Source organism: Protopterus annectens, chromosome 5.part0 (genome assembly GCF_019279795.1).
Source record: "Protopterus annectens isolate FY-2018-M chromosome 5.part0, PAN1.0, whole genome shotgun sequence".
Classification (NCBI taxonomy): Eukaryota; Metazoa; Chordata; order Ceratodontiformes; family Protopteridae; genus Protopterus; species Protopterus annectens.
Window position 1 is genome coordinate 322,506,090 of NC_056735.1, and position 24,125 is coordinate 322,530,214.

At 40.0% G+C, this 24,125-nt stretch overlaps 1 protein-coding gene across 1 annotated transcript in view; it reads right to left on the bottom strand.

Moving 5' to 3' along the window:
* The window catches only part of PCYT1B (phosphate cytidylyltransferase 1B, choline), a 1,205,847-nt gene extending 1,198,265 nt beyond the window's left edge, over positions 1-7,582 (bottom strand). The window contains exon 1 of the mRNA XM_044072303.1: positions 7,358-7,582. Coding sequence (XP_043928238.1) covers positions 7,358-7,426 — 69 coding nt within the window. The 5' untranslated portion in view covers positions 7,427-7,582. The remainder of the gene's footprint in view (positions 1-7,357) is intronic.
* Between the last annotated feature and the right edge of the window lie 16,543 nt (positions 7,583-24,125).

The following is a 24,125-nucleotide window of genomic DNA, read 5'->3' on the forward strand; positions in this document are numbered from 1 at the left end:
AGTAGCATAGATGAATGCACAAAATGAACAATTTGAACAATCTAAAATTCTGGAAAACATTCTGAAAAAAATATAGCAAAGAAAATGAAGGCCTTTATCTTATAAGGCTCCTCAGTTTACGTATGCAAGCTATGGAGCACATTTCATTAATCCCTGGGTGCCTAAATGCATCACATCTTAGCTGCCACAACAATTCACATTTCTCCAATCTCAGAGAGGTAGGACCACCTCTAATATTTGTGTCAACTATATCAATAATGTTGAATTCTAAAACATGTTTTGGTGCATTGATAATGTGTTTAGCCAACGCATTCTCTATCCTTTTATTCCTGATAGCATAAAGGTGTTCGTACATTCTTTCTCTTAGTCTTCTGTCAGATTTTCCTATGTAAAAGACAGGACACATTTTACACTGGGCCAGGTATATAATGCTATAAGTGTTGCAATTGTATCTACCCTTGCATGAAAATCTCATATTCCTGATTTCAAAAGAGAGTCCTGTGCTCACATGTTTACAGTAGGAGCAGTTTTCACATTTGAACATTCCTTTAATCCTAGGATTGTCTATTCTCCTCTGTTCCAACATGGCTTTTAGATTAATACCCTTCTTGAATATGATTCTAGGTTTACTTGGTAAACTAACTCTTAAGTTTGTATCAGCTACTATTAAGTCCCAATTCTTATGTATTATATGTTTAATAATAAATGCTTCTAAATGGATCTACGGAGGAATGCATAGTGAGTCTATTATTATGTAGACTGAAAGAGCTATGGTCATTCCCATTCACAAGTAAGGAATCATTTAAAATGGCTTTATAAAACCCTGTTGCTCTCTTAGATATGATCTTTTTTATGATGTCCTCTAATAGGGGCTGTGGGTAACCACGCTTAAGAAACATCTCTTTTAGGAACTGGCATTCACTTAAAAAGTCATGATACTTGGATACCATTCTGGCCACTCTAACTAGCTGCCCTTTGACCAGTGACTTCTTCTGCTGGTCAGGATGAGAGCTAGTGTAATGCAGAAAGGAATTAGAATACATTTCCTTTCTGAAGATAATGGCCATGTAACACTGTTTGACATTATCTTTACTCAAACTGATATCCAAGTATGATATGGTTTCCCTGTGGAACTCACTAGTAAATTTGAGAAAGTATGTAGTGCTGTTGATGAAAGACATAAATTCTGTGAAAATATATGCATTGCCCTTGAAGATGATAAAAATATCATCAAGGTAAAGTGTGTAGTAATGAATATATTCCTGGAAAAGATTGTTCTTGAAAATATATTCCTTTTCCCAATACACCATGACCAAATTAGAGAAACTGGCCCCACATGGTGAACCCATGGTGACCCCTTTGGTCTGCAAATAATAAGATTTTTCAAACAAAAAGAAATTATTTGTGAGAATTAGATCTAAAAATTCTTGTATTAAGTACAGATCATTGTCACTGATGCCTTTCTGGACTAACAGCTGGCTAATCCAGTCAATACCTAGTTCATGAAGGATCACCGTGTATAAGTCCTAACATCCACTGTAACAAAATTATAATCCTCAGTATAATCCAACCCATTGATGTTAGCCAAAAAGGACCATGAGTCCTTGCAGACTTGTATTTCATCTGTTAAAAATTACTTAAGAAAATTATCCACAAATTTGGCCATGGGGTAAGTAATTGAATTACGTCTTTTAACAATAAGGAGCAAAGGAGGATTTTATAAATTTTTATGAATCTTAGATGTTCCAAATATGATTGGAATCTGTGGTGCTGGGACTGTGAGGTAGTTAAACATCTCTAAGGTAATACGTGCTTCTATGAATATATCATTAAAGAATGTTCTAATCTTCCTATAAGCCCCATTGAGCTCATTCAAAGATACTAGTTTATAACTATCTGTTTCTAACATACGTTGCATTTTCATTTTATAGAAGTCATAATCAAAAATCACAATGCCCCCAACATTCAAATTATAACAGTAGTTGTGCTCATGGAAGATATAAACATTTTAATATTTCATAAATCAAACTCTCAAATTTGTTCAAAAGCTGCTAAGGTGTGGTTAAGAACAGGATTATAAGTGCTATACACATGAAATTCATTATTACGATTAACAGTGTGTGTACCCAAAAGAAGTTTTAAATTTAGCTTTCTGACAAAAAGTTTCAAGTCAATAATGCTGTTTGGTAGATCTAAACGTCTGGAGGGCACAAAAGTCATCCCTTTAGCAAGAATGTCTGCTAAATTACTGTGCACAGGGAAGGAAGAAAAGTAGAAAACTTTAAAGTCACCCCTTGTATTATGAATTATGTTCATTTGTCTCCCCTCAGGGTACATTAAAGTAGGATTATCATCCAAGGGAGGGGAAACAGATTCACTTATGTAAAGTAAGTAGCTATTGCTCATGCAGTCAGTGGTAATGTGTACAGAATCAGACTCAAACCCCAAGTTAGGAACAGTTACTATTATGCCTGGGAGAAAGAGAAATAGACTCACCAGTAGTAGATAAAGTGATGTCAATCATCTCTGAACCTGTCGTTTGTTCCTGCGGTTCCTTTTTCTGTTGTTTCTGTAACTCGGATTCCCCTGTGCAGATTTCTGGTTCTCCTGAAAATTTTGATCATTAATGCTGTTATTCCGATGTAATCCATTTGTAGAATTCTGTCCATTATGGTTAATTCTTTGATTTTGAATCCGTTCACTACGTCTGGGTGCTTCAGCTGCTTGTAAAGCAGCATCTCCTTCCTCAGGCATGTTAAAACATATGACGTCATCACCACTCGTTATTCTAGGCATCTGATTGAATGGATGATCTGTCAGTCCCCATTGTTGAGACTCAGGGGGGCGGGGATAAGCACTTCTCTTGCTGTATTCATTTTCATCCCTGTTAAGTTTTTTAAGCTTGATAGCACGGAATTTGTGCATCTATACTAGTAAAGATGCAGTCGTAATCAAACTTATACCTATAAAAATCACTGTTATTTTTAATAGTTTCATCCAAAACACATATACTCTCTTCTAAAGAATTAATCTGTTTGTTATAGTTCTTAATAAAGCATTCCATCAACTGGATACCTTGCTGATTGAATAACTGTATGAGCTCTAAATGAAAAGGAGAATCAGGAATTAACCCAGTAGGATAGCACCATGTTCTTAAGCCTTTTGGCACATTACCTCTACTGATGCAGTCATGGAAGTATAATACCTCCAGCTGTAGTTTTCTCAATTTAAATTAATAAGTGTCCAAAGTCCTAAGGTTGGTGCTAATATCTGGTGGTATATTAGAGACAGAAATGTTAACTGGGTTGAAATGCGGCATAGGCTGCAACCATCTAGACAAACTGTCCACAGTATCAGAGTTGGAATGAGAAGCTACATTTGTGTTAGGAGTCGATGAAAGTGGGCGTTGTGAAGCAGAAACATTATCAGTAACATTACCATTCAGGTTAGCAGTCCCATAGGTAGTAGGTGCATTCAGGTGTTGTGATATCCCTCGCACGTTGGAATTCTCCTGTCCATGCCTAGAGATATTAGAAGTCCCAGGACCAGGCATAGAAGCAGCTGTAGTGGAGGGCAAATGACCCTCCCTGAGACTGGGAGATGTGGCTGATTTGTTAGAGTTGTTAGCCACCATACTGGCCAAATCATTCACCTTCTTATTCAAGGCATGTATCAGGCAGATTAAGGCACCAATATCTTGGGTAGTATTCACCTCCATGGATTCCTCAGGAAATAAAGAAGGAGTGCTAAGTCCAAGGTCAGTATCTATACTGAAGCACAAACTGGATACTATAAAAACACAAGACAAACTTGGAAAATAACAAAAAAGTATGGACACGACCTGGATACACTCCAAAAATAATTATTTATTCACAAATAAAGTAAGCGCTTCCGTACAGGATAGTACCTGTACTTCTTTAGACAAGACAAGACAATACTGAATGCAAGACCTTATATACACTCTCCCAGAATATAAATCTAATGAGCTCTATCACATGGTCAATTAAACATTAATTACTTTAAATAAAAGACCTAGCTTGGAATAGTATAAGAAAATCATTGAAAATACATTGAAAAATACATTTCAAAATACCTCAGAAGTGTACATTAGAAGTATATTGGAAAAGTAACCACTAATACCTGGTAAAAATGTTAAATAACACTTAGAAGACTGAAACATGAAGGAATATTAATAAATTAGATAAGAAATTATATAAAAAAATGGATATAAATGACAATAAAAATTATTATTATTATTATTATTGTGACGAAAGATAAAAAGTGTGGTGAAAAATGTGTGATCAAAACAAGGGACTGAATAGATATAAAGATACATGTGTATGTATGTCCTGTTTAAAACTCAATAAATATGTAAAACCATTCTTATGACCCATAAGGATGTTAAAATTCATCTATTTCAATATAAATACCTTGTAAAAATAGTAACATAGATGAATGCACAAAATGAACAATTTGAACAATCTAAATTTCTGAAAAAAAATTCTGAAATAAATATACCAAAGAAAATGAAGGCCTTTAACTTATAAGGCTCCTCAGTTTAATATGCAAGCTATGGAGCACATTTCATTAATCCCTGGGTGCCTAAATGCATCACATCTTAGCTGCCACAACAATTCACATTTCTCCAATCTCAGAGAGGTCAGACCACTTCTAATATTTGTGTCAACTGTATCAATAACTCTGAATTCAAAAACATGTTCTGGTGAATTGGTAATGTGTTCACATTCTCTATCCTTTTGTTTCTGATAGCGTAAAGGTGTTTGTACATTCTGTCTGTTGGAACAGAGCAGAATAGACAATCCTAGGATTAAAGGAATGTTCAAATGTGAAAACTGACCCTACTGTAAACATGTGAGCACAGGACTCTCTTTTGAAATCAGGAATATGAGATTTTCATGCAATGGTAGATACAATTGCAACATTTGTAGCATTATATACCTGGCCCAGTGTAAAATGTGTCCTGTCTTTTACATAGGAAAATCTGACAGAAGACTAAAAGACAGAATGTACGAACACCTTTATGCTATCAGGAATAAAAGGATAGAGAATGCGTTGGCTAAACACATTATCAATGCACCAGAACATGTTTTCTTATATTATTCCAAGCTAGGTCTTTAATTTAAAGTAATTAATGTTTACTTGACCATGTGACAGAGCTCATTAGATTTACATTCTGGGAGAGTGTATATAAGGACTTGCATTCAGTATTGTCTTGTGGTGTCTGAAGAAGTACAGGTACTATCCTGTACGAAAGCGCTGACTTTATTTGTGAATAAATAATTCTTTTTGGAGTGTATCCAGGTCGTGTCCATACTTTTTTGTTATTTTTCCAAATATGTCTTGTGTTTTCATAGTCCCCTAAGTCGCTTGTCGAGACTGATGAACCAATAAACAAGGAGAGTGAGGGGAATTATGTCATAAGGGACAGATAACAGCATATACACTGGGTTTATGCACACAGCCACAAAAGGGTAAGTGAGTTGGAACATTCTTAGACGCTTAACTCTATAACTGACTGATCTGGAACAGCATCAAACCAAAAATAAGTCCCGTACTAACCTGTCACTCTCCACATAAGAAAGAAACTAGGATTTGCTGCCAAACATTAGACCACTTAAATGGTAAAACACAGTGCAATTTTTTATAGTGGATGATTGTGGAATTATTCGGCCTTGTTTTACTCCGTTATCCTGTGGAATTGTTTTATTTATTAGTTGGATTGTTGGTGGATTTTGGAGTACATTGCCTCAGGGTGACGTTATTATTTTTATATGTATCCGCAGTGCAATTATGTATTGAAATGAATAATTCAGGATTAAAGATCTTATCTAAAGCAAATACTGTTAAAATGAACTTAAAAACAGATCAACAATGAGAAAAGTTTCTCTTATCTTTGTTGTCGTACGTATTGGAACTATCACAAATTAGCAGCAGTTCAAAGGCACACAGCAATAACATCTTAGGATACTGGGAAAATTATTAGACACTTAGCTCTGTAACTTATTGGGCTGAAACTGCCTTAAAGCAAACACAACTCCTGAACTAACCTGTCACTCATCACATAAGAGAGAAACTAGTGTTTAATACCTGCAATTACACCACTTCAATGGAAAAATGCAGTGCAGTTATTTACTAGAATGGCTAATATAGGTTTTACAGACCTTAGCAAAAGCATATACAGACTGTTAACATGAACTTGAAAATACATCAAGAAATGAAAAATCTTCACTAAACTTTGTTGTTGTATGTACGGGAACTAACACAAATCACTAGCAGTTCTAGTAATAACTTGGCTTCCTACAGATCCTTTATCACTTATTAGGTTATCTTGTCTTATAACTTCAAACATTACTTGCAAACCCTTGTTTTCAGGCAGCCACCTTGGGCACTTAGGCCATGTTCCCTGGTAAACCTTTTATGATTCTTTTATATATCTGCTTGCATTCAATGTTAGCTACGTTCCATTTTTTATACTGCTTTATAATTAATACTATCTGATTTCAATGTCCATGCCAGATATAGGATAAACTGGGCAGCTCCTAACCTCGGTATACAGATCAGACAACACAAAGTATATAGTGGTGACTTACTTTCAGACTTGAAGAAAAGCTCATAAAGGGAATGCCCATATCAGGATCATTTGTTATAGGCCCAGTTATTCAACTGAGATATTTTCTTTGTCCACCTGCAAGATGCAAGGCACCTCTGAGAATTTCGCCAGTACATATTTGCATGTATAGTGCATGGAATTCTGCTCTCCTGTCTCTAACCACCACTCTATATGGGGTACTAACTTGGATGCTTTCATACGAGGAGCCATTTAAACTGTGATTTCCATGTTTGACTGGCTGCACCCTCTCAGGCTTTCTGCATAATTTTCAATCACCAGCTTAACAGCATCCCACCCCCAACCACCACTTTACAGGTCCTTTACTACTTTAGTACCTCTTAGGATATTTTAGTCCCACTACCTAGCCTATTCATTACCAGGATATGCCCAGCTAGTGATGATGTTAGCAACATTTAACTCATGATGACCGTCTTTACCAAATATAGGTGTCTGTGTGGTTGACGAGACATATATGCAAAACATCTGAATAAAGACTTCTATCATATCTTGCCTACTGAGCTTCAAGGAGCACATCAAAATAGAATGCCTCACATGAATGCCTCCATCTCAGTTCATTAGTAAAACCTTCAAATACATGGTACTTCAGGGACAATGTTACTTAGGTGCTAGTTATAAATAAAACAAGGCTATTCAAAACCTTCTTCCCTACAAAATGCAGAAACCAAATGAAGATGCACAAGAAGAAAAAGTAAACAGCACTGTTACCTTACGCTGAAACTTTACAACAGGTCTGTAGTCATCATTCACACCTCTTCCGCGTTTTTGGCCTACCATGTCAGTTGTTCTTGCTGTTGCTGCCACAGCCTTCTTCACAGGTTTCCTGCAATTCACTGAACAGAACTGCTTCACTTACTACTGTCTGTGGTGCTGCTGCTCTGAGAATTCAGCAACTGAAACAAAGTCCATGTAAAGCATTTCCCAGGACTGAACACTTGTAGCTATGAAGGTCAAAGTTTGCAGAGGACTGCAGGAACATGATAAGATTATTAAACTCTTCTAGCATGAATAAAGCTTCTACTGTTGTTTGGAATTTGCTCTCTTATGTTTCCAGTCCTGTTTGGCATCCAAAAACAGTGCAATATTCAAATGCTAATTAATCTCATGGGGTAGAATTACTGCATTCACAAAATGTCAAACAATGTGAAGAATTAATATGAATTGCCACAAAATTAAACTATACAGTTCTTTCATTGTCTGATTAACTCACTGGAGCTATAGTAACTATTTAATTCCAAATAGAACTGTACCAGAGGCAGGGGGTGATATGATCTCATAGACATGTGCCAACTATAAAATAAACATTCACTGTGTGCATCTTGGCAAGTTGTGGTTACTGACTGCGTCTTATGCTGTTTCAGCATGGTTATGTCTTTTATCCAAATCAGCACTAAGTTCAAGATTTTTAAAGTATTTCATTAGATTACACAGAGAGCTCAAACTCACTACCTTATGTTGTGATTACATAAGCAAAAAAAAAAGATAGTAACTTAAAATTAATGGAATTGTGTAAAGCTAAGATCCTGGCTTCAGTTTTGGTCAGACGAAACATGGAAATTCAGAATTTATATTTATTGTTGTCAGTCTTAACTCTGAAAAAACACAGAAATCATTTATAACCTTAGATGGTTCAAACAGGACATCTCTTTTCAGAGATCTCCAGTCAGCTAAGAATATGCTTGGCTAAAAGGAATACATTGTTTGTCATTGTCTTTTCTCAACTGTTTACAGAAAATCAGTAGAATAGATAGACAATTGTGTCAGCATTGCTTATTTATTACAAATGTGTCCCCTTTTCCCATAATCCACAGTTAAAGCTACAAACACCTTGGTTGCCAATAAGCATCTGTGGGTTCGAATCACTGATGGTTTAATTCTCAATAGTGCTGGTGAAGGTAACAAGAGCTAATATTCTGCCTTCAGTTATATACAAAAATATCACAACATCAGTGCAGGATGATCTGGGCATATCAAATCCATCTACTCTGCAATACTAAAGAAGCTTCCCCTCTCCCATACTTGCCCTATCTTTTCTTAAATCTGTCCATGTATTCACGTATCAGTCTTCTGATTTATACTGTACCACTACGTTAGACGGTTGGCACATATGTCTCATCACCCTTTCTATAAAATGACATTCCCTTAAGATAATTTTAAACCACCTTTCTTCCATTTACCACTCATGCCTTCTTTTCCTCGCCCTGTCTTTTATCAACTAATCCATCGTCCACTTGCCCCAATAATGTGTTGTGCCCAAATCATATTCTTCTTAATGTCTAATAGCATACATATACATAGCTGTATTAGTTCTCTCCTCATACCCTATACCCATATTCCTGTGACCATTTTGTTAGCTCTACATTGCAACCTACCAGCCTAATCTCCTTTCCCTTACTTGGCTGCTTGCTGATTTAGTTCTATCAATGATTTATACGGAGGAAGAATGACATCAGCATCTCTAAAAGCTGTTCCCTTTGATATACATCCCAAAGTCATAATTGCCTTTGCCACTCTCCTTCCACACTGCAGTGAAAGGTTCAACATGTGGATGATTATAACTTCCACAACCTTTTCTTTTCTATCTTTCTCAGACACCGCTTCAAGACTGTTTCCTCTGGATTCTCCTCTATAATGCACATAACATTGCACTTATTCATTTAATTATGTATATGATAATGTGATAAGTGAACTGGTCCAAGAACCATTTTAGCTATTGCCTAGGCCACAGGAACAATAATACAAAGTATTGCAAACTATACCAAATGCAGATACTTGCAAAGTATTGAAAAAATACAACCTTCAGAGCTATATACCAGTACAGTATAGTCTGCTGTGGAGACACCTGTAATGTTCATGTAGAGGCTATAGCAGTATAAATGAGCATTCAGAGTGGAATGCTGTGCAGGGGCCGGGGGAAGTAGAGAGACTGGGATTTATTCATGAAGTAGGTAGTCTAGAACAGTTATATAAGACTACACTACAGAATGTATAACCTGTACCTTAAGAAAGTTAAAACAAATAAAGAGTCAGTGAAACCCCCCTGCATACATCAGTGGTTATAGGAAGATGGAGGTATTTTTATTCATATAAGTAACTATAAAATTTGGTGGATGCATACAGCGTCAAAGAGCTAGTGATGTAAAGTGTAAAGTTTGGCACCAATGTCTCTAATGGACATAGGTAACCTAAAATGGTTCACCTTTCAGACCCATCCTTACACTTATCAAGGGTATCAGAACATGCCAGAGATTTGGGATGCATGGCTAGGCTTAAAAAGGCCCTTGTGGTGATTAGCCTAGTAAACACCTATGAACCTATGAACAAATGGATTAAGTGACCACAAAGCATTTACAACTGGTGGACTGGTAAAAAAATAGTCATATAGAGTTGTTATGCTCAACCTCCATCTAGTTGATGACCCTACAAGCTATACCTGGACTTCATGAATTTTTGTCTCTACAGTCTAGGTAGTGCACTAGTGCTGGTGTCACCATCATTCAGGCTGCTTTTATTGTCTGTGCCCGATTTGATATCAACATGGTAAATATGGTTGGTGCTAGCACTGGGCCCAATGGCACAACACTATTTTCTGACTTTACTGTTGACATGCCCCCATCTCAGTAGTACAAGGGATGATGAATATAAATGACATATTTCATGGCTAGACCGGGATCGAGGTGACTAAGTTCCCAAAGAAGAAGATGTTGAGGAGATAATAGTATTGGGTATCTAAGGGAGCTCTCCCCTTCAACTTTCCCTCAGGAAATACCATCTAATATAACTCCCCCTACTGTCACTAGGGAACAGGTCCTTAATGCACTTTCTAAGGCCAAGAACACTGCATCAGTGGGCCCAGACAATATCCAGGATGCCTTATAAATAGCATGAAATGTGACCTATCAGGGCCTCTGGAATTGCTATTTAAGTATAGCATCCAAACAGGCGTCATGCAGCATGAATGGAGAACAGCAACAGTCATCCCCCTGCACAAAGGTGGGCCATCTACAGACCCTGGGAACTACTGACCCATAAGTCTCACTGGTCTTATATGTAAATCCATGGAAAGAATTATCATGGAAATGATCAATAGTGATATAGTAAACCTCCAGACACTGCACACAACCCAGTTTGGTTTTGCAAGGGCAGATCATGCCTACTCAACCTGGTTGACTTCTTTGAGAATGTTACCAAAGCAATGGATGAGGACAAAATGGTTCATACTGCCTACCTTGACTTGGCCAAGGCATTTGACACAATACCACACTCAGGGATTGTTGGCAAACTCAGAAGGTTAGGTACAAACTCATATGTCACCCGGTGGATAGCCAACTGGCTCACAGACAGGACTCAAGAAGTCAGAATTGGGAAGTCTACCTCTACAAAGAGACCAGTCACAAGTGGAGTCCTTCAGGGTTCAGGCCTTGGAGTGCTCCTTTTTGGAATTTACTCATCTGAAGTCAAGGCCAATGTCACTGGTCTCTGGCTAACTAAATTTGCAGATGATTGCAAATTAGAATCTGTCATTGAATCTCACACTGACACAAATTTTCTCCAGGAGGGGCTGACACAGACAAACAACTGGTGTCAGAGCCATGGACTAAAACTAAATGCCAAGAAATGCTTAATAGTATCCTTCAGGAAGTCATCCACTCCTGGTAACTATCATATCGACAACACACCCCTTAGAGTTGAGCCAGTAGTCAGGGACGTAGGGACACACATACATAGTAATCTAGCCTTTGACCATCACATGTCTACAGTAGTGAGGAAATCCTTCTATGTTGCATAACTTATAAATAAAGGTATGGCATCTAAGTCCAAGGAAGTCATTGTTCCACTATATTTGGCATTCATCAGACCTATCATTGAGTTCAATGCCCCCTTTGGTATGTACCTAACAAGGCATATCCAACAACTGGAACGTCAACAGAGGTTCCTTATTAAAAGAATACAGGGCTTAAGTAAATGTCCTATGCAGACCACTTCAAGGCTCTATCCCTGTTTTCTGTCTCCTACAGGTTTTTGAGGGGAGATCTATGCCTGACATACAGGGCATGTCAGACCACACTCTGATGGATGTCCTGCATATCTGCAAAACAAACAGTATCAGAATTACCCATTCTAAAGACTTAAACTTTGCCTGTGATATAAATAGGAATAGGACCTAGTGGAGAGACAGGTATGTATCCCAGAGATTACCTCATCTCTGGAACAGGCTTCCCATCGATGTGAAACAGAGTTCCTCCCTAACCCAATTCAAGTGCAACCTGGAGAAATGGATGGGGAACAGGAAATTCATCCCTGATTTGGCACCTATGTCTCTACTGGACACAGGCAACCTGTAAATGCTTCATTTCCCAGGCCCAAGCTTGTAAATGTTTCACCTCCCAACCTCTGCTTACACTTATCAAGGGTATCAGAACTTGTCAGAGATTTGGGATGCATGGCTAGGCTTAATAAGGCCACTGTGGTCATTAGCCTAATAAACACCTATGAACCTATAAGAGCCAAAATAACATACACTGCTGGTGGTGCAGTTTGGAATTTTACTGGTATAAAGACTCTGATACAAAACTAGCCAGGTGAAATCAGTGACCATGAAGACAACAACAGAGCTACAATGAATGACATGGGAAATACTGATAACCTTTAGAAAGAAGGGTAGAATAACCAAGGAAGAGGTGCAGCAAACTGCTGGCTGCAGTATCAGGATGGACTAAATCGGTCATTTGTCTCTTCCTGCTGTCACAAGCATGGTTGTATGCCCAAAGCAGGTTCTTAAGCAAAGTGTTTTGCTCTAGATTCAGCTGAAGCCTAGACCTTTATATGGTCCTACCCAGGGACTTAGCATGATATTCCCAACTATGTAGAGACCATTTACAGTGGAAGCCCAAGAAGAGAAGCTCTATAAATGTAATATATTATTTCCTGATTTGCACACATTTGGTAGAATGCCAAGCATGTCATTTCCTTATTTACATTATTTTATTTATTTATTTATTGACATTTGTTAACCAGGTTTGTCCAACTGGGCTTGTGGCCCATTTTTAGTGGAGACCCGAGGAGAAAAGCTCCAGTAATACATTTTAAAACAAGTACAAATTTAAACAATATTGATATAATAGCAGTTATAGCAAAACGATTCACATATGTTGGGTTACATGCATAAAGTTAAAGTTGCATTAAAAAGAAGATAAGTAACAATTTTACATTGATATAGTTCAATAGGTCAACAATAAACATTTTTTGTTTGTATAAAATTGTGCAAATGCACAGTAGACACATTGGAGAGAGAGGTGTAATGAGGTACTAAGTATGGTCCTTTTGAGGGTACATAAAGGGATGGAAGACTAGGTAGGGTCATGGCAAGGGCAGGTTCTGGAATTGAGAAAATAAGCTTTTAGTTCATTTTTAAAGGGTGAGGTGTGGGAGATTGAACATAAGTCAAGGGGAAGTTTGTTCCAAGCATGGGCAAGGGAGTGTTTGTAGAGTAGTTTGCCTACTGACCTTTTTGGGTGGTAGATATCAAGTAATTGTTGGTTAGAAGTACATAGGGTCCGGGATGGGATGTAGATGGAGACTAAATAAGATAGAGATGGACAGAAGGAGGGTTTATAAAGAATAGAGTGTAGCATATGAAATTGATAAGATAGCAGAAACTGGGGAAGTTCAAGCCATTGAAGAGAGTTTAAAGAAATGCAGTGGTGTGAGTTGTATGGGGAGTTAGTAATGAATCTGGCTATTTTATGGTAAGTCTGTTGCAGTTTGTTTAGAGTGGAGGCCTGGATATTGGTAAGAACTGGGGTATAAGAGGGAGGGAGGAGGAGTGCCTGGCCCAGGGTAAGTCTAGATTCAGGGTTAGGAATTTTTGTTCGATATAGCAGACCTAGTTTCTGGTTTGTTTTTTTTATACATTGGAGTATGTGTAGGTTGAACTTGAGTTTGTCATCGATAATGACCCCTAGGAGTTTTGTGTGGGTGTCAGGTTGGATGTTTGTATTGTTAGAAGATGTAATAAAAAAGGAGGTTTTGTGATGAGAAAGAGAACGGGGAAGGAAAAGTAGGAGTTTGGTCTTTTTGGGATTTAGGATCAATAGGTTGTGAGAGAGCCATTGTTCAGTGGATAGTAGGGCCTGTTGGGCCAGGGAGTGTAGTTCAGTAATGTTATTTGAGATGGATATAAGTGTGGAGTCGTCGGCATACTGAATAAGGGAGGATTCTTTGCATGAGGTGTAAAGATCATTGGTGAAGATGTTAAACAAAAGGGGTCCCAAGACGGAGCCTTGGGGAACACCAGTGGAGATGGGAAGGAAAGCTGAGGAGGAGGAGAGCCATTTGACAGATTGTTCCCTGCCAGATAGGTAACTATTAAACCAGGACGGTGTGGAGGGGGATATTTGGAGATTTGCGAGTTTTGGATAGTAGTAGAGGATGAGAGACAGTATCGAAGGCTTTGGAGAGATCTAGGAAGAGACAGGAAATGAGTTTATTGTTGTCTAGAGCCTCTGCAATGATATGAGTGAAGGAGAGGAGGGCAGTGGTGGTGCTGTGGTGAGGATGAAATCCATGTTGGGTAGGGGTAAGTAAATGGTGTGTGAGGAGGTGATTGAGAAGCTGTGAGTGAATACATTTTTCTAATATCTTGGAGAGGGGGGACAGAATGGCAATGGGTCGGTAGTTTGAGGGGTCAGTGGAGTTTCCACCTTTATGAAGAGGGATAGTGAAGAAAGATTTCCAAAGGGTGGGGACAGTTGATTCCAGAATAGATCGATTAATTAGTATAGATACAGGATAGGCAATTGAGTCAGCAGCAAGTTTGAGGAATGTAGGAGATAGATTGTCAGTGGAAGGAGAGCAGGGTTTTAGCTTGAGTAGTAGAGATTTGATGTAAGTAATGGGAACTGGCTCAAAAGAAAACAAAGTTGTGTTAGTGGGACTTGGAGAGGTGGGTGTCAAAGTAGAGTTTGGCTTAGAGGTTACCAGATTTTGGATGGAAGAGATAAAGTGTTTATTCAGGAGGGTAGCTGTTTCCTGAGAGGACGAGTTAGGGTATAGGGAGTGATTAGAGTGCTTTCCAGGATAGAGGATGTTGTTGAGAGTTGACCAAATTTTTTGAGGATTGGATTTGTTGTTAAGCTGAGCAGAGCTATAGTATAACTTTTTGTCATTAGTTGTATTTTTTTTTGCAAGGTTCCTCAGTTGCCTGTATTTTTGAAGAAAAGGTGGTTGTTTATTTTTAGTCCAGGTTTTCCAAGCATGATCTCTTTGTTTCATAAGGGACCTAGTCTCTTTGGAGAGCCAGGGAGCATGGTTTGATTTTACTCTGATCTTCCTAGAGGGAGCTAAGGAGTTTAGAGTATTCATGAAGATGCTATTGAAAGTGCTTACAGCATTGTTTAGGGGGAGGTGTTTTAGGATGGACCAGTCTATGTTGTGGAGAATGGAGTTAAATTGGGATGAATTGAAAGTCGATAGTTTTCGACAGTCTTTGATAAGGTGGGGTTTAGGAATATGGGAGTAGTGTCTTAAGATGGTGGTAGGGAGATGATCACTGAGGGAGTCAGGTAAGGTGGTGGGATTGTGGTATTGGTGGGGGAATTGGTAAGGATCCAGTCTATGATGGAGCTGGAAGTGGAATTTTTATGGAAGCGAGTGGGAGATGTTATAAGTTGGTGGAAGCCGTGTAGGTGAATACTGAGTTGGGGGAGTCAGTTGTGAGTTTGGACCAATCAATGTTGACATCACCAAGGATAAGTGTCTCATATGGTATGTTGTGGAAGAACCAGGATAGGATGTTTTCAAGAATGGGCAGATTGTTACCAGGAGGAAGGTAGATAGAGGCAATTGCAAGTTTTTTATGTGGATTTAGATGGTAGTTAAGGATGATAATTTCAGCTGGGAGGAAGTCAGGAATTGGGGAAGGGTATGGTGAGAGGTCAAAAATGTTTGAGTAGAGGATGGCCACACCACCACCTTTTTTTACAGGTCTATCAGATCGGAAGATATTATAACCTGGTGGGAGTATTTCACTATTTGAGATTTGTGGCTTGAGCCAGGTTTCAGATAGGGAGAGGATGTAAGGGGTATTGAGAGCTATCCATGAGTGCAGCTCAGTGACTTTATTTGCTAGACTCTGAATATTCAATGAGTAAATAGTTAAGTATTTGGATGGAGATGATTGTTGTGACTGAGGTTGGTGACTGTTAGAGGAGTAAGATGGGGGCAGTGTAGAGGTAGTTTTGGGGAGAGAAGAGGGGCCAGGGTTGGGATGGATATCTCCAGAACAAAGTAGGTTTTTAGTGAGAAGAGAGTGTGTAGTAGATGCTACATGGAGTTTGTATAGTTTTGACTTAGCTTTGTGGGAAGGTTTAAAAACCTGTATTATGGATAGTTTATATAGACTTGAGGTAGAGGTAGTAAAGAGATTAGGGGAGATAGTAAAAGACGAAGTAGTTAGATATATGTTGTATGAGTCAGAAGTTGGTGAACATAGGAGTGGGTCAGAGAGATTGGAGTGGTAAGAGGTGGCGATAGAGAGAATAAGGAGTAGTGTAGAAGATATTAGAAAATAATACATGTTGGAATAAAATATGGTCAGATAGAGTAGGTAGAGAGACAATGGTATAGAGGAAGTGGTGTTGACAAGATTGACAGATTAGTAAGGTGGTTGTGGCAATAGGCAGGAAGTGGAATTGTAGTGGCTAGTGGGACAGGAAGGGGAGGGATAGTTACACCTCAGCTTTGGCTGGCTAAGAACTAGCTGTATTCAACTGGACATATAAGAGAATTTAAGTACCTTTATCTGCATTTTTTTTTCCAAAAATACAGTATTTAAATTGATTTTAACTGTGTTGCAGGAATATTAACTGAACTGGAAGTTAGTCAGTGTTTGCTGAATTTTATTATTTGCTAGTAATTACAGGTGTGGGGGTAGCCACATTCTTTGATTTCCTGTCCTTGCCTTTTTAAGTGGTACAGTGTGAAATATTTTCTGCTTAAAAACCTCAGCTTTGGCCGGCTAAGAACTAGGTGTATTCAACTGGACATATAAGAGAATTTAAGTACCTTTATCTGCACTTTTTTCAAAAATACAGTATTTAAATTGATTTTAACTGTGTTGCAGGAATATTAACTGAACTGGAAGTTAGTCAGTGTTTGCTGAATTTTATTATTTGCTAGTATTTACAGGTGTGGGGGTAGCCACATTCTTTGATTTTCTGTCCTTGCCTATTTAAGTGGTACAGTGTGAAATATTTTCTGCTTAAAAACCTCAGCTTTGGCCGGCTAAGAACTAGATGTATTCAACTGGTAGTACAAGAGAATTTAAGTACCTTTATCTGCACTTTTTTTTCAAAAAATACAGTATTTAAATTGATTTTAACTGTGTTGCAGGAACATTAACTGAACTGGAAGTTTTGACTCTGCTCTTCAGTTAGTCCCACGCACCCTCCCTGTTTTTGTTTTGGTGTTAATCTTAGTGGCCTTGAAACTGCCCGCCCCTCTTGTAAATTTGTGTTTGGATACTCCTTCTGGGCCCATCTCATTTGCTCACTCAACTGAGTGCGGTGAGATCATATTCTGATTTCAGGCACTCCTACTGTGTACAAAGAGAGCATCTGAGAAGCAGAAAAAAAAATTAAGCTTGTTTCCTGCCTTTCCTGTTAAGTGGTATAGACTATTTGTAGGCTTCTGAGCCCCCAGGCCCTTCTGTGTTGGAGGGAAGCCTTCTAGCTTATTTTTTTTTCTTATAACTAGGCAGTTTTCTAGTTTCAGCACTCAAATCTGTTTCTTTGATCTCAGCACTTGTTCAGAAAAAAAAAAATTTCATCTGCTTTTACTGTACTTGTGTTTCTACCTACTTTATTTTACTTTTGCATCATCTTAAAAGTACTGAATTGTATTTATTACTGCTTGGTGTAACTCATTCTAAGCCTTTTGGTTTAAACACTTGGGCTTCGGACCAGTTGTTTTGCACTGAGAGGGTTTGTGGTCTGCACTGTAGTGGCAGAACAGGTAGCTTACATCCTTCTAGGTTGGGAACTGCTGATTGAGGGCTCAGTGTCTGTTATTCTAAAAGTGTATTAATTCTGGTTAAAGCACTTGGGCTTTCAGGCCAGTTATTTTACATTAAGAGGGTTCGTGGTCTGCACTCTTGTGGGAGGAGAGGCTGGACTCTGTCCTTCTGAGCTGGGAATTTCTGGTTAAAGACTTATAGTGCATGCATATCTGAACTGCTTCTTACTGAAGTTGGTGCGCCTTGTTTGCTGTGGCATAGACTGGATTCGAGCCTGCTGGATCTAGCTTTGTTTGTGTAACTTGAGCACTAATCCAGGCATTCTCTAAAGTATTCAATTGCATTTATTACTGCTTGGTAGTAACTTGATTAAAGTGTAGCTATCATTCTAAGTCTTTTGGATTAAGCACTTGGGCTTCAGACCAGTTGTTTTACATTAGGAAGGTTTGTGGCATGCACTGTGGTGGCAGGACAGGTAGCTTTCATCCTTCTAAGTTGGGAACTGCTGATTGAGAGCCCAGTGTCTGTTATTCTTAAAGTGTATTAGTTCTGGTTGAAGCACTTGGGCTTCAGGCCAGTTATTTTACATTAAGAAGGTTCGTGGTCTGCACTCTTGTGGGAGAAGAGGCTGGACTCTGCCCTTCGGAGCTGGGAATTTCTGGTTAAAGGTTTATAGTGCCTGAATATTTGAACTGTATCTTACTGAAATTGGTACACCTTGTTTGCTGTAGCATAGACTAGATCCAGGCCTGCTGAATCTAGCTTTGTTTATATGCTTGTTGTTTGTTTGCTTGTTATTTCCCTGGAACGCTAATTCCACCTAATACGCGGCTTCTCAGCGCTTCTGTGGATCACTAGTGATATCTGCATCGCTTACTGTACTTATTTCCTTGTTTCACTTGAAAGAAAGTTACTGTTTGTCATTTTTGCATTTAAGTTACCTGTAACACATTGCACTTAAGTTACCTGGCACTTGCTCACTAAAGCAATTATATAAGTCAGCACTAAAAAGTAAAAGCACTACACCCTCACTCCCCACTGGCCCTTGTTTTCAATTATAAAGGAATTCCCAATATTATTCTAGCATGTCCAAAGGTCAGTTGTCAATCTACTCTCTGGTCCAGCTGGTGAATCCAGGAATCTTGAGGCAATGTTGCAACTGCCTCATGTACACAGACAACCCACTCCTCCTCCCAACAAATTCCAACACATGTGAGAGATGCAACCATATAGCCAAACTGGAGGCTAAGCTCTCTCAACTCAGTACTGGCGTAACCAGTCAGGAGGAGAAGGAAACCACACTCACTACAATTCCAGTCTCACATAGACCTACCACGACAGCAAACCAAACACATAATCACACAAAAACGTACTCGGAGGCTCTAAATAAAGATCTGCCTAAGCAGCAGAGACCTCCAAAGCAGACACCCAAGCAACCGCTACCCCAAAACAAAACACGTGCAACACATATCTCACAAAGCCAGTGTGCCGAACAGTCACAGCCCTTAAGACTAAACAACACACCTGATACACTTGTAATAGGTGACTCTATCGTCAGGCACACTGACGTCCCGCTCACCAGGCTGAACAAGGAGAGGGTCACGGTGAGCAGCCTGTCGGGCGCTAGGATCCGCCACATAACACAATCACTCAGGTCACTCCAAGGCAAGTACAAATATGACTCAATCATTGTCCATGCTGGTGTGAATGACCTGAGACGTACCTCCCTGGACTACATGAAAAGAGACATAAAGGACCTCTCTGAGCATGTTGCTCAGGCCGGTATGACCCTGATCTTGAGTAGCATCTTACCCTCACCAAGAATGATGCCACAATATGAAGACAAAATTATCAATTTCAACAATTGGCTTAAGTACTGGTGTCATTCAAAGGGGATCCAATGCCTGTCAGCTTGGGATGATATGCTCGACAAGCCACGATGCTTCGCTAGGGACGGCTTGCACCTGTCAACCCTGGGCTTTTGGATATTGGCAAAGGCTCTTGCTACCCCCATAGTGCCTTTTTTAGGCAAGGCTCAAAAGACAAACCCACCTCTATAGGTATCACAAGGGATAAGAAACTAAGAGTAATGCTACTCAATGCCAGAAGTCTAAACCTCAAGATGCACGCACTCAAAACTCTCCTTATCATGGAGAACATCGATATCTGTGCAGTAACAGAAACCTGGTTCAGGGCTCCCGAGAGCACCCCAGCACTACCAGGTTATACCTCATACCATGCTTTTCAGCCCCAAAACTTGGACCGAACCACAAAAGGAGGGGGAGTATTGATATTCATCAAAGATACCCACACCTCCAGCTTGGTGGCAAAGCACGAAGCATCAGAGACTATCCATGTGCAACTAACAGTGGGTAAAACTGCCTTCCAGTTTATAGCCTGCTACAGACCACCCTCCCAAACCCAGGAACCCCACTCGGCCTTCCTGAGAACACTGGAAAATATGAAGGTCTCTCCAAACACCATTATATTGGGTGACTTCAACTACCCAAACATAGACTGGGAGCATTATTCTAGCTCCAACACCCTAGCCCAAAGGTTCCTAGAATTTATAAACTCAAATGCTATAGAACAACTTGTTACCACTCCCACAAGAGGGGAAAACATACTGGACCTGATCATCACCAACATGGGGACTCTATGCTCCAGACCAGAAGTGTATCCCTCACTGGTAAGATCAGACCATAAACTAATCTCACTGGATATTCACATCCCGACCCCACCCCCTGCCCAGAAAACCACAGTGAAAAACTTCTCTAAAGCAAATTTCACACTCCTCAAAACTGAGGTGGAATCCTTCAAAGCCCCTGGGCCTGTGGAAAATACGGCCCAGACCACAGAATCCTTTATAAACGCATTCTATGAACACCTTGAGGAATGCATGGATCATGCGATCCCAAATAAAACCAAGACCCAATCCTCCAAAGGCAGACGTCCTGTCTGGTGGACCCCAGCCATAAACAAACTATACAATAGAAGGAGGAAGCTACTAAATGATAGAGCAAAATCCCAAAAAGGGAAGGCATCACTGATCAGTATTAGCAAACAAGTACGGGCACTCATAAAATTGTCTAAGGCCAGCTTTGAGAGAAAAATTGCACAGGACACTAAGGATAATCACAAGGCTTTCTTTAGTTATGTTAGGAACCTGGGTGGTAATTCCCAGATATGCTCAGAATTAGTCCAAAATGACAAAAAATACACCGAACCCACAGACATTGCCAACATCCTAGCTGACAGGTTCAGCGCAAACTCCCCCCCCCTCCCTACCAAAAGGGCAAATATCTATCCCAGCAGAGTGCTGCCCCCCGACATCTCAGATGCTCAGGTAAGAGCCGCCCTCTCCAAAGCAAAAAACACAGCATCAATGGGACCAGACGGTGTCCCGGCTGCGCCTACATGAACTCCAAGAAGAGCTAAACCCAAACATAAAACTACTGTTCAATCTCAGCCTTACTACAGGATATGTGCCCAAAGAGTGGCGTACAGCAACAGTGGTCCCTCTCCATAAAGGTGGTGCCTCAACAGATCCTGGAAACTATCGCCCCATAAGCCTGACTAGCTTGGTCTGCAAAGCTATGGAAAGGATCATCATGGACCTTATAAATAAAGATATTGGGGACCTACAGACACTGGATCCTACCCAGTTCCGCTTTGTTAAGGGCAGATCCTGCCTCTTAAACCTGGTTGATTTCTTTGAAACAGTCACTAAGGCCATTGACGAGGGGAAGGTGGTCCACACAGCCTACCTGGACCTCGCAAAAGCCTTCGATACAATACCCCACTCGGGCATTATAGATAAGCTCACCAGCTTAAATATAAACCCCTATGTTACTGGATGGATTGCAAACTGGCTCAAGGACAGAACCCACATGGTTAGAATTGCTGAAGCCATGTCAGACTCCAAACCAGTTACAAGTTTTGTCCCACAAGGCTCAGTCCTGGGACCTCTCTTGTTCGGTATATATTTCTCGGAGGTACAGGCCAACACTGAAGGACTGTGGCTGACCAAGTTTGCAGATGACTGCAAACTGGGTGCCATAATCGACTCTCCAGCCGACACAAGCATCCTCCAAAAGGGCCTCATTGAAACAGACAACTGGTGCCAGAGCCATGGCCTCAAGCTAAATGCCAAAAAGTGTATAGTCATCCCCTTTGGCAAAAACAAAGTGCCCACAAATTACCACATAGGTGGTAATCCATTAAGTACAGAAGAAGTAATTAGGGACCTGGGGACCCAAGTTGATAGCAATCTCTCATTTGACAACCACGTGGCCAAAGTGGTTAGAAAACATTTTATATAGCCCGCCTAATCATGAAGGGATTCACATCTTGATCAGGGGAGGTCATCGTGCCTCTTTACTCATCCCTCATCAGGCCCATAATTGAGTACAATGCCCCTTTTGGGATGTACCTTACCAGACACCTGCAGCAACTGGAAAGACCCCAAAAGTACCTCACCAAGAGGATCAAAGGGCTCAAACAGATGCCATTTGCTGCCCGGTTAAAGAAACTCCAGCTCTACTCAGTGGCACACCGCCTGTTCAGAGGCGATCTGTGCCTGACGTATAAAGCCATGTCCAACCTGGAATTAATGGACATGCTGCACCTCAGAAAATCCAAATTCCATCGAGCTACGTGCTCGAGAGACTTGAACCTCAGCACTGAAATAAATAGGACATGCTGGATGGACAGATTCATAACCCAGAGGCTCCCTTCACTCTGGAATAAAATTCCAGTCCAGGTTAGGCAGAGTCCCTCATTGACTCTCTTCAAGAGGAATCTTGATGAGTAGATGGGAGATCGTAGGTTTACCCTGGGTATTACTTCTGTGTCACTGTTAGACAGAGGTACAGTATACTAACCTCGAAAAAGGGCATAGCAAAATAAATTTAAAATGGGTGGCGAAAGCCAAACACATTCTGGCTAGGCTTATAAATGCCCTAGGGCAGATAGCCTAGTATGAACCTATGAACCTATAAAGGTAATTGTAATGGGGTGGGTGGGAATGGGGGTAGGGTAGGGGATTGAAGTGAGCCTGAGCATAGCGAGGGCGAATGGAGCGGGGCTAGCACTCTGTTCAAGATGAAGTCATAGAAACAATCAGAAAAAGATAGGGAAAAACTAGTTTGAGAGACAAGGATATAACATTTCTAAAGGTATAGTCACCAGAAATAAAATAAAAAGAAATAAAATATGAGCAAAAGTAAGCTTACAAAAGGACACTAGCCTCAAGCTACACAAGTAGATTTACTTGAAGCAAACCCAGTGCTGTATGGTTAAAATAAGCAACAATAGAGAGGGGCTTTGGAGGGGGAGGGACAGGTATTACTAGCAGCTAAAAGCAGGGCAAAACATAAAAAAATTAATATGTAAGAGTCTGAAGACAGTAAAATAGGGCAGGTGCACTAGGAAAGGCAATTATGAGTGAGGCTAGAAATGAATTCAGGGGAGGGTAAAGTGCAGAACAGGGGAATATACACAGAAACAGTATGAGGATAGTGAATAACCAAAGAGAAAGGATAGGAGCTGCTGGTGTCTGCTTTTCATTGTGACTAGCAAAAAAACACTGTAAATACTTGTGCTTATAAAGTCTAGCATTATTTAAAAGATTGGCTTATGTAGTAGTTATTTACTGGGACAAATACTTCAGTGGTATTATTTTAAGCTTAAAATGGTGGCTTACGGACAGATAGTTAGAATTGCATGGTATCTGTTAAGGTCCTCAAACCTGCGTTGCCTGTACTGTGGCCAGGAGAAAACCGCAGGGAAAATCCACTAGGGTTCAGTGGTATTATTTTAAGCTGAAAATGGTGACTTCCGGACAAATAGAGTTGCAGGGTATCTGTTAAGGTCCTCAAACCTGTGATGCCTGTACTGTGGCCAGGAGAAAACAGAAGGGAAAAATCCACTAGGGTTCAGTGGTATTATTTTAAGCTTAAAATGGTGGCTCCCAGACAGATAGTTAGAGTTGCAGGGTATCTGTTAAGGTCCTTAAACCTGTGTTGCCTGTACTGTGGCCAGGAGAAAACTGCAGGGAAAAATCCACTAGGATTCAGTGGTATTATTTTAAGCCTAAAATGGTGGCTTCCAGACAGATAGTTAGAGTTGCAGGGTATCTGTTAAGGTCCTCATACCTGTGTTGCCTGTACTGTGGCCAGGAGAAAACCACAGGGAAAAATCCACTAGGGTTCAGTGGTATTATTTTAAGCTTAAAATGGTGGCTTTCGGACAGATAGAGTTGCAGGGTATCTGTTAAGGTCCTCAAACCTGTGTTGCCTGTACTGTGGCCAGGAGAAAACCGCAGGGAAAAATCCACTAGGGTTCAGTGGTATTATTTTAAGCTTAAAAATGGTGGCTTCTGGACAGATAGCATTGCAAGGTATCTGTTAAGGTCCTCAAACCTGTGTTGCTTGTACTGTAGCCAGGAGAAAACCACAGGGA